General features: G+C 46.9%; 4 protein-coding genes across 4 annotated transcripts; 1 reads left to right on the forward strand and 3 right to left on the reverse strand.

Annotated features, from left to right (window-relative positions):
* Positions 1-2,380: 2,380 nt before the first annotated feature.
* Positions 2,381-2,836, reverse strand: F5147DRAFT_670459 (uncharacterized protein; the record flags this gene model as incomplete). The annotated part of the gene is made up of 2 exons (XM_041435534.1): positions 2,381-2,469; positions 2,519-2,836. Coding segments are annotated over 2 exons (359 nt in total), but the record flags the coding sequence as incomplete, so codon positions are not given.
* A 560-nt stretch (positions 2,837-3,396) lies between these two features.
* Positions 3,397-3,798, reverse strand: F5147DRAFT_670462 (uncharacterized protein). The gene is made up of 2 exons (XM_041435535.1): positions 3,632-3,798; positions 3,397-3,609 (listed from the first exon to the last, which is right to left on the reverse strand). The coding sequence occupies exons 1-2, from the start codon at positions 3,771-3,773 to the stop codon at positions 3,485-3,487; spliced, it is 267 nt and encodes an 88-aa protein (XP_041298723.1). The 5' UTR covers positions 3,774-3,798; the 3' UTR covers positions 3,397-3,484.
* A 1,330-nt stretch (positions 3,799-5,128) lies between these two features.
* Positions 5,129-6,760, forward strand: F5147DRAFT_670472 (uncharacterized protein). Its single transcript, XM_041435536.1, has 4 exons — positions 5,129-5,396; positions 5,445-6,150; positions 6,234-6,618; positions 6,673-6,760. Exons 1-3 carry the CDS (start codon positions 5,232-5,234, stop codon positions 6,614-6,616), a joined length of 1,254 nt encoding a protein of 417 aa, XP_041298724.1. The 5' UTR covers positions 5,129-5,231; the 3' UTR covers positions 6,617-6,618; positions 6,673-6,760.
* A 1,079-nt stretch (positions 6,761-7,839) lies between these two features.
* On the reverse strand, positions 7,840-8,642 carry F5147DRAFT_604310 (zf-CSL-domain-containing protein). Its single transcript, XM_041432298.1, has 3 exons — positions 8,385-8,642; positions 8,096-8,335; positions 7,840-8,033 (listed from the first exon to the last, which is right to left on the reverse strand). Exons 1-2 carry the CDS (start codon positions 8,565-8,567, stop codon positions 8,171-8,173), a joined length of 348 nt encoding a protein of 115 aa, XP_041298725.1. The 5' UTR covers positions 8,568-8,642; the 3' UTR covers positions 7,840-8,033; positions 8,096-8,170.
* Between the last annotated feature and the right edge of the window lie 696 nt (positions 8,643-9,338).

Below are 9,338 nucleotides of genomic sequence, written 5' to 3' on the forward strand. Positions count from 1 at the left end.
CACACCAATCTGCGCTGACAGGGATAATTCTTGTCAAAGCTGCAACGACTGCGACGACTCGGAGGTATGAGAAATGCATGGCTCGTGTCAGGTTATATGTGAACAGTGGCTCTGATTCTGCTAGTGGCCTTGCTCTTATGTCCTATCGGAAAAAACGTTTTTGGAAAGTAAACTTGGCACTTGTATCAGAATGGGTGCGCTTTCCAGCGGAGTTCAGGGTGAGAGTATAGGCAGAACCGAAGGTTGGCGGATAAACACTCCAGAGCATGTGGACAGTAGACCAATGCATACCTCAGTGGACGTGATGGAGGTAGGGCTGCCGAGGAAGTATTGAATGTCAAGATGTCCGAGACGGAAACCGGTGACAACCGTGACGACACCGGATGCGGTGTCGAAGGTGTCAAGTCATCTGCAAAACTGTGAAATGAACGCTTAATAGATCTGTGCCGGTAGGGCGCACATATGCATCATATTGTTGGTGATTGGGCAGCATCATGATATTGTCGAAGAACTGCGGAGGATGTGGAGGAATAGACTCAGGAGGTACGAGGTGTGCTGCTGTCTGCTAATTCGGAGGGCGTGCTGATGAAGATCCATTTAGTGCGAAAGAATTTGCAAACCCACCAGGCGCTGCAGACCGTGCTTGGACTGTCTTTCGCGCGCGTTTTGAGGTCCCTGATATACCACTAGTACCTTTATCACTAGCAAGACTCCTCTTCGATGCATGGTTGTTTTCATTTCCCTGTGTCCCTACGACAGCTGCCTGGCTTGTTACACTACCCAGGCTGGCCTATCGGAGCCTTCCGACTCCCGAGAAGCCATATCTTGACCAGAATCGCGACTGACCGGTGTCAAAATAGCTTTAGATAAATCGCGTAGGTCTAGTACACATGTACAGGCCTGTCGGATGGTTGTAAATGTTGCAGGAAGAAGCAGAATGTGTATCAGGACTCAGGACTCGGAGGATCTGTTGTATATAGGCTACATGCGACAAATAATCGACAGGTTAAGAATTTCCAATTCTTACTGGCGAACTATCGCGTCCACATATGTTAAGGAATCATTCCGACGATAATTTAACGATTTGAAAATCGTCGACTTATCGTCGCAAGCACCTGATCAAGCTTATATGCGGGTGCTTCGATGGGCGGTCCGGTCAACGGTAACACAGCTTGGACTTGAGCTTGAACGTTTGAACGTTGAACTACGGTAACGCAAGGAACTGTGAAATGAACCTAAGGTCACCACTGTGTGCCAGAAAACGGACACACCACTGCTCCTGCTGTTCTGAACGAGAACAGTATCACAGCGGCCATAGGCACCAAATTGGCAGTCCTGAGTCAAAAGACTCAGGCTGGTGTAGACTCTTGACTAGACCACCGGACGTACACATTAATCATTGTAAAACGTGCTGGGGCCAGCTACATTGAGAATTTTAGTAACCTACGTGTATAGTTATCAGCGCTACTGTACAGCTAGCTGCAGCCGCCCAACAACACACTCTGGCTCGTTCCAGCTTCTTTCTCTTCTCTCATCGGCATGATCCCGAGATTCTTGTTGGTGTACTTTTTGGCGGGCAACTTTGCACCATGCTGGTAGTTGTCCGCCGGTGAATTCTCAAAGAGAAGAATAGCTTTATCGTTAATCGACGCGCTCTTGCGCAACTTCCTGTTGTACGCCTTGCCTTTGTACTCATAGGTGCTCGTCGTGAAGAATACGAGGACTGGTGCTCCGTTTTCGATTTTCAGCCAAGGATAAACCGCAAAATCATATTCTGGACTGACAAGAACCTTGTTATCAACATAGATAGCACGAACCGCTGACATGGTATCTAGTATGCAAAGTGCATCAAAATAACGCTTCACATTAACGAGACGAAAACTTAGGATATCACTAGTGTACGGTCAATTTGGAACTGTCCGAGATTCACAGGGTAAATTTACAATGCGCCCAGAGGCCTTCAAATTCACCACTGTGAATTACCGTAAATTAACATGTCTGTAAATTAACGCTATTTTACAGGTGAATCAGGTCAAATGTACTGTGAATTACGGTGAATTAGGTGAGTTATTCAACTTTCCACTCGTCCCAAGCAGAAGGGTCAGGGACAGACAGAGACAAGGTTTTTGCGGCCTTCTTTGTTGGTGCGGAACCCAGCTGTAAAGGTTGTTTTCCGACTGAATCAGGCAGTTCACGTAGGTAGGGTGCACACAAATCAATACCGCTGGACGCTGCAAGCACGAACGAATCTTTTTCCACTGTCCTAAACTCTGAAAGAGCAGCTGGACCGTCCAACCAATCTGCGCCATCATCAAACTCTTCCGAGTCCGAGTCCGAGTCCACTGTCCTTGCTTCAGGTGGAGGAGGCATTCGACCAGCGGGAGGCAAATCTTCAGCAGAATGCTTGCCAAAGATAGTGGATTCCATATCACGCCACTTGACGAGAGGTTTGTATGGTGTTTTTAGTTTCTGTGTAGTCAGTATGAGACTGATAAATCAACACGCGAAAAAATGTTACCCCATTTGACAAGAAGTACTGTCTCTGGAGACTCGTGATACTGATCCAAGTAGCCACCAAGCACATCGGTCACAGCATTGAGGCTAGGTCCACGCTCCTTGAAAGAAATGGGACCTTTGTTACGCTGACCCATGCGCACCTCGAGTTCATGGTTCACTGCGCCGATGGGACCATAATCCTGGATCTTTTCATCATCCAAGGCGAAGAAATCGAAGCCATACTGTGGGGTCGAAGGGTCTGCATAAGGAATGGTTTCGGGGAGATTTTGAAGATAAAGAGATAGTAACTGTAGTTTATTTCTCGTTTCACAATTCATGCTTGCAAATGTTTTCCATTTAATGGCCTGGCCAGTGTAGATATTTTGCGAGATTCACAGATTCACCACGGAGATGCCCGATTGGCAAACTCCAGATTCACCCAAATTTACACCCCCAAAATGCCCTTCTGATATTCACATGCTGATTAACGTTAATATACAGGTGTAAATTTACGCCTGTAAATTTACACCCCTCTATTTGACCGCACACTAGATATCACCATTGTCAGTGATTTAACGTCCTCGATGACACCGTCCACGATGCACGTGATCCTCTATCCGACTTCGTTGTTTCACGCTATTTGTACCTCAGTACTCAGTGGTTCTTGTTCTTTAGTTCTTGAATCTTGTTCCAATGCCTCGACACCAGTTCCTTCTTTCGAATGATCTTCAATGACACGTACACGTACTTCAATGTCGACTGAAGACACTTATTTTATTTTATTTTTACTGATGTAAGACGTACACAAGTCGAATGGCATGATGCTTGAGCCCGAGGTCTTCTATCAACGCTACAGTATTTTATTTTCGAGGCGTCAGGAAAATTTGTATAAAAGTGAGCACATCCATCAACTCCGCAACGAACTGTATATCGTGCGATCAAGCACTGTGCCAACGCGAAAGAGATAAGACTCACTATTGTGACATGCTCAGTTTGCCAAGCTCATCTGGACTTTCAAGGTTCCCTGCAGTACGTGGAAGAATTTCCGGACTGCTATTGGTACAAGGCGCAAAGGTGAGTCGTGGGGTTGAATTTTGGATGCAAAGCGAACGACTCATACTCACAATAGGCCCACAGTAAAGGTCACCGCAGCATATGAGGCCTGTCGGGCTGGTCGTGCCACAAGCCTGGCCTGAGCTTGCACACTGTGCGGTGACAGACATAGATCTTGTCAAAGCTGCAACGACTGCTACGACTCGGAGGAATGAGAAATGCATGGCTCGTGCTAGGTTATTTGGGATGAACAGTGGCTCTGATTCTGCTAGTGACCTTGCTCTTAGTATATCCTAGAAGAAAAAATGTTTTTGGAAGACGGCAAGGCTTGGCACTTTTATCAAAATGGTCGAGCTCTCTAGCGGACTTGAGGGTGAGAGTATAGGCAGAACCGAAGGTCGACGGATAAATAACCCAAAGCATGCGGATGAAGAACCACTGACAATGCAAGTGTCGTCCAGTGAGAACGAGACCGAGTTAACTGCACCAGTACTGGTGTGTTTTGGCGATAGGATGCGTACGCGTGCTACCAGTTGGCCGGAAGATATCGATTAGCCTAAGCCTTCGGCCGCGGTATTTGTGTCTCTCTTCGCTTCTTTTCCTCTTTCGAGTCTCTATCGCATGCTGACACCTTCGACACCACATGCATGGTTATCACCACCGGCGTCGTCACAGATGTCACTGGTAGCATCTTTCCGTCTCGGACATCTTGACATTCGATGTTCCTGTTGTACCCAGTACATTCAAAGTGAGGTAAAAATCTGAGACAACATAGTGGGATGAAGTATGTGATTCATTATGTGTAATATCGTACAGTACGGCATGTAATCACGATATCCGTGACGAATGGGTGAGTACGAGAGCACCATCAAAACGATGCACATAAATATGTGAAGCTTTAAAGTATGAAACGCCAGTTGGAGAGGGAGAAAGCACCGGGAAAGATGAGATCGAGGCAATGCGAAGAGTAGGAGAGGTTCCGACACGATAGATGTCATTGAATTGGGGATCATATCGGACGCAAGTGCACCAGGGCGTCGCAACGGATATCCTCGTCAGGGAGGTCTTCAATAGTCAGTTTCTGGATAACTCAAAAAGTACAGTCAAAGGACTGCAATCAAGTTCTAGAAGTTTACATTGAACTCGCGACAAATGTGTGACGATGTCAATCTTTGCATATGCCAACACTGCTAGGAAAAGTAGACTACAACTCACGAAGCTGTTGAGAGGGTTCTCATCGATACAGTTACTACGCGCGTCTTGAACACACAAGCCCGGAGTCCTCAATAGCAAATCGTAATTATTGAATGACGCATAAAAGTCATGGTATTATTGACCATTTCCGTGGCCTACTTCACCTCTCCCAAGCAAAAATAGGAGGGCTCAGCATAACGGTGTCTTCACTTCCGCTCCAGAGATGTGAACGCAGTGGAATCATCGTAGTTGAATGTGAGAGAATATTATTATGAAGGTCTTGCCAGCGATGGAGCTTGCACCGTGACCGTGACTCTTTCAAAGTTGAGACTCCGCGAATCTGCATGCAACGAAAGCAGTACACGACGATCAAGTTCCAATCCACCATATACCCTTGAAGTACACCCTCAAAGCATCGCTAGCTTGGACCTCCTCAGAGCGAATGACAGGACCGTTTGTATAATTTCTAGATCTCGTGAAACTTCGCAATGGTGCTCAAGGTCCTTGCAGCGGCAGTCAACGCCGTGCTCCCATCCAAATACTATGTGCACGCGTTCATTTCAATCCTTGCCATTGTGGTGGTTCGCGCGTTCGCACGAGGGCGTACGACGAACCGTGAACGGGATATGCATGCCAGAGTAGTCCTCCTCACAGTACGTATACTACCCTCCCACGTGCATCCGTATCACTCACTTGATCAGGGAGGGTTCACTCCGTTAGGCCTAACACTCATGCAGAACCTTGCTCAACGAGGCGCACATATCATTGCTCTCTCACCCAAGCCAGTCCAAGACTCTGAAGTAGAAATTCTTATAAACCTCTTGCGATCGACCACCAAGAACGACCAGATATTCGCAGACGAATGCGATCTGACATCTGCTTCTTCTGTCCGCTCTTTCTGCTCCCGCTTCCTCACAGCAAAGGAGACTAGACTTGATGGTATCGTATTTGCACACGAGTATCAACAGTTAGGTTCCATCATCGGTCGCCAAGATTCTGCTATATTAACCCAGGAGAGACAAAACGCTTCACTAGCATCGTTCTTAATTCTCACTCTTCTTCTCCCCGTCCTCCTTGTTGCACCCGCAGAACGCGACATACGCATAATCAACGTCGTGAACCCTTTCTACGCAGCCGCCGCACCCTCTTTCTCCCCAACCTCCAAGCCACCCCCATCATCTCCACTTTTTCACCAAGAAGGCTGGCGTTCCCTTCAAATGATTGTTTTCACCCGCCACCTCCAGCGTGTCCTCGACGCACTGCCATCTGGTGGGCAAGTCCCAAAGACAGACGACTCCACCATCCACGTCGTCAGCGACAAGGTGCAAAAGTCCAACATCGTCGCCGTATCCGTGTGTCCCGGACTCTCTAGATCAGATACCATCGCACCGCTGTTAAATGCAGTTCGTGGACGGAATCAATCTATATTCGGCATTGTTCTGTCAGATTCTTCATCTGATTTGAATACCTAAACACTGACAATTCTTTAGGTACATGCTTCTTCAACCTGTTCCTCCGCCTTCTCACAAAATCCACGACATCTGCTATACAATCCGTGTTGCATGTCCTTTTTCTCCCAACGCCTTTCAAGAGCAATGCCCGCCAAGGCACAGATGCTCCAGAGGAAGTGCTCAAGGCAGGCGCAGTCTACCGCGAGTGTGCGGTTGTTAACCTGCGGATACCAAGTCCTGCAACGGCTGACGCTGCCGATGCGCAGGTGCCGGACGATGGGGAATTGGGAGGTGTACATCTTGGTCAGGCGGTATGGGAGGGCCTCGAGGGTGCGTTAAAAGAGTGGGAGCAAGTGAACCCGCAAGGAGATGAGAAGGCTGGGCGTGATGATGGGCTGTCTGTTGATACCCAAAGCAGTTAGAGGCGAGTGAGTTTGGTCGATTTATTTATGACGACGTTGATGATGGATATATGTAGCATACGGACTTGTGTATATTGGATTAGAGGAAATGTCATCTTGCTTGGATACCATTGCTCCATCTTTATGGGATATTCTGCATTCAGGACTATTAACCACTGCTACGGCATCACCCTCCGTTATGGCTCATACTATCGACATGATACCTCGTGAGTTATACTCCCTGTGTTTCGTGGAGTACGAAGTTGCTAGCCAGTACTCAAGTTATTATATTTGGACGAATGGGAAAGTCAAGCCATGCTTGGCCTGAGACCCAGCCCAACTCGAGTACCTTGCTGTTCTGACTCAGCAAGCGTGCATGGCGGACTGGCCTTGTAGGATGATTTTGTTGTGAACTACATGCACGGCATGAAGCGATGCTCCGAGTTGTCGGAGTAAGGACTGACCATAAAGCGATGGGAGCCTTGCTTATTGAGAACGTCTTATGGCGTGTTGCTATCCGCAGAGCTTTGCGGCGAATTTTTTACTTGTGGCCTTGATGTACGTGTTTGAATAAATGGATTCAAGCTTAACTTTATCCCCCTTCTTAGTCTAGCGCACGCGTTCGAAGTTCAATGTTAAATATAACAAGATTTCGCTAATATTAGGGGAAGCCTGACAACTGCATCTAGATGACCCAGTGATATTCAAGAGTATGACAAATTTTCCAGAGCACGTTGTTATGTAGGCTAAATGAAAGAGTCGAGAGCAGCATGCGATCAACAGCAGCTGATCCAATATCCAACGGGCTTCTTCACCGGGTGGGATGATAATATATCCCATGAACTTCTCGAGCTGTGGAGGGCGAACAGCATCGAGCGGGATGAAAACCGTACCAAGGTCTCGTTCAATAGATGATACCTTGGTTGTGCTACACATCCGTCGATTCACCAACTACTGAGGTGAGAATGGTTTTTGGCCAACATTGGGAGAACTCATCTGGGCTCGCGTTTTGTAAAGCTAAATTTTTGATCAGCGTTAATTAAGCAAGCGAGTTGACCTCCCCCCACTAGAAAGAACCTTGCGCGTGAAGTGGGAAATCGAGTGAGCACATATTTGTGTCAAATTCTCTTCCTTGAATGACGAGTCAGTGCGAAGACAGCGCTAGGTAGAGGCTCGAAAAATCTCCCAGTCGTGCTCATTCAGTGCTCGATCACCCCTATTGATTGCGACTTGTATCATGTTATGTGAATTCGGACTACCCAACGATGAGCCAAGTTCTCAACAAGTCAGTATGTGAGAATTGTTTTGATGAAAAATGTTGATGGTACAGCAAAATGATAGTAACGGATCAGCGCTCAGTAATGGGACCCTTGTATGCGCGCTATGGAGAAACCGGATTGCCATTAATTTCATACAGGAATATTATATGTTCAGAGTACTAGTGTCAAAATTGAATTGTGACTTAGTAAGAATAATAATAGAGTATACTCGACGACCTACCTGCATTAATATTGCAATGCGTTATAGACTATCATCCAGTGGCAACAACATCATCGAGACGGAATGAGTGAGCTCTTATGCTGCTGCTGCAACCAACGCTGCCGATGGCTCTGTCAGAGTAAGCTTCTCAAGAGCATCCTCGAAGTGGTCGTCGTCGCTATTGTCATCTTCCTCCTCATCTTCTTCACTTTCCTGCGATGCGGACCCCTCGTCATCTGGAGATTCGTCTTCAAAATCAAGCTGTCGTTCATGTTAGTGCATCTGACTAAAGAAGATCCACATAACGTACTGGATCATAGACAACTCTAATGATCAGACTGCAGCTCGGACACGTCGCGATATCCTCGCAGTTGGCAAGCTGCTTGCGAGAGATCTCGAAGCGGTCACCGCAGGGGCAGGGATAATGGTAGACACTTTTTACCTCATCCCATGCCATATCTTCTATTTCGATCTCGTCGTAATAAGCCCCCATGAAGGGATCGTTGCTAGATAAGTTATAAGCGTCCGCCGTCAGCGACTGACTCGATCCACTCAGTGCGGAGTCAGTGGCACGTGCAAACTAGTCTGATCCGGATTCCGCAAGCCTTAGTAGTCACGTGATACAACTGATTTGCGCCTCTCCCTTCTCAGCAATCTGGATAGATTCAGAGCAAGTACTTAGGTCACAGTCGAATGACTTCAATATTCAACCTGCGAATGTGTTTTCGCACGATTCCAGTTGCAGAGCTATGCTAATAAGTTCGAATACTGTGTCTGCTAAATGTTGTGCCAATGGTACCACACAGGTCTGCACTAACAGGCGAGTTTCAAATGCCCAGCATGATACCAGTGTAAAATCTGGATGTCTCACTCATGATGATGTTGTCTTGAAAAAGTTGTATGGGTTGCCACGTTACTGTCATATGAGCTCCTAGGATTCTGGCACTCCATAAAAGTTAGCTCCATGAATGATCCAAGTTTTCATCATCCCATCTCGCATCTCTGGAAGAACCCAACAACCATTGCAAGATAAATGCAGCTTAGGAATTCGAAGTCTATAAGAATCAGTACATGGAGCACCTATGTTGTGTACACCATCTATAAAGGAGGACAGACTTGATACCCTCAGAAAGAACTCTTGATCTTGTGAGTAGCTAATTTTGGGATGGAGGTCGACTTGAAGCCTGTTATCTGCGACGATGCTGCATGCCAACACCTTTGCTTGAAAATAAATGCACCTGACTACAGCATTTGCAAATGGTGG

Source organism: Suillus discolor (genome assembly GCF_016758755.1).
Source record: "Suillus discolor strain FC423 chromosome Unknown F5147scaffold_4, whole genome shotgun sequence".
In the NCBI taxonomy this organism is placed as follows: domain Eukaryota; kingdom Fungi; phylum Basidiomycota; class Agaricomycetes; order Boletales; family Suillaceae; genus Suillus; species Suillus discolor.

What these genes read in the sequence shown, in the direction of transcription:
- F5147DRAFT_670462 (XM_041435535.1), bottom strand. Translation starts at nt 3,773, where the DNA reads ATGCATTTCTCATTCCTCCGAGTCGTAGCAGTCGTTGCAGCTTTGACA.
- F5147DRAFT_670472 (XM_041435536.1), top strand. Translation starts at nt 5,232, where the DNA reads ATGGTGCTCAAGGTCCTTGCAGCGGCAGTCAACGCCGTGCTCCCATCC. An exon ending in CCAGAGTAGTCCTCCTCACA is followed by an intron (nt 5,397 to 5,444) that starts GTACGTATACTA and finishes TCACTTGATCAG; the next exon opens with GGAGGGTTCACTCCGTTAGG. An exon ending in ACCGCTGTTAAATGCAGTTC is followed by an intron (nt 6,151 to 6,233) that starts GTGGACGGAATC and finishes ACAATTCTTTAG; the next exon opens with GTACATGCTTCTTCAACCTG.
- F5147DRAFT_604310 (XM_041432298.1), bottom strand. Translation starts at nt 8,567, where the DNA reads ATGGGGGCTTATTACGACGAGATCGAAATAGAAGATATGGCATGGGAT. An exon ending in TTAGAGTTGTCTATGATCCA is followed by an intron (nt 8,336 to 8,384) that starts GTACGTTATGTG and finishes CATGAACGACAG; the next exon opens with CTTGATTTTGAAGACGAATC.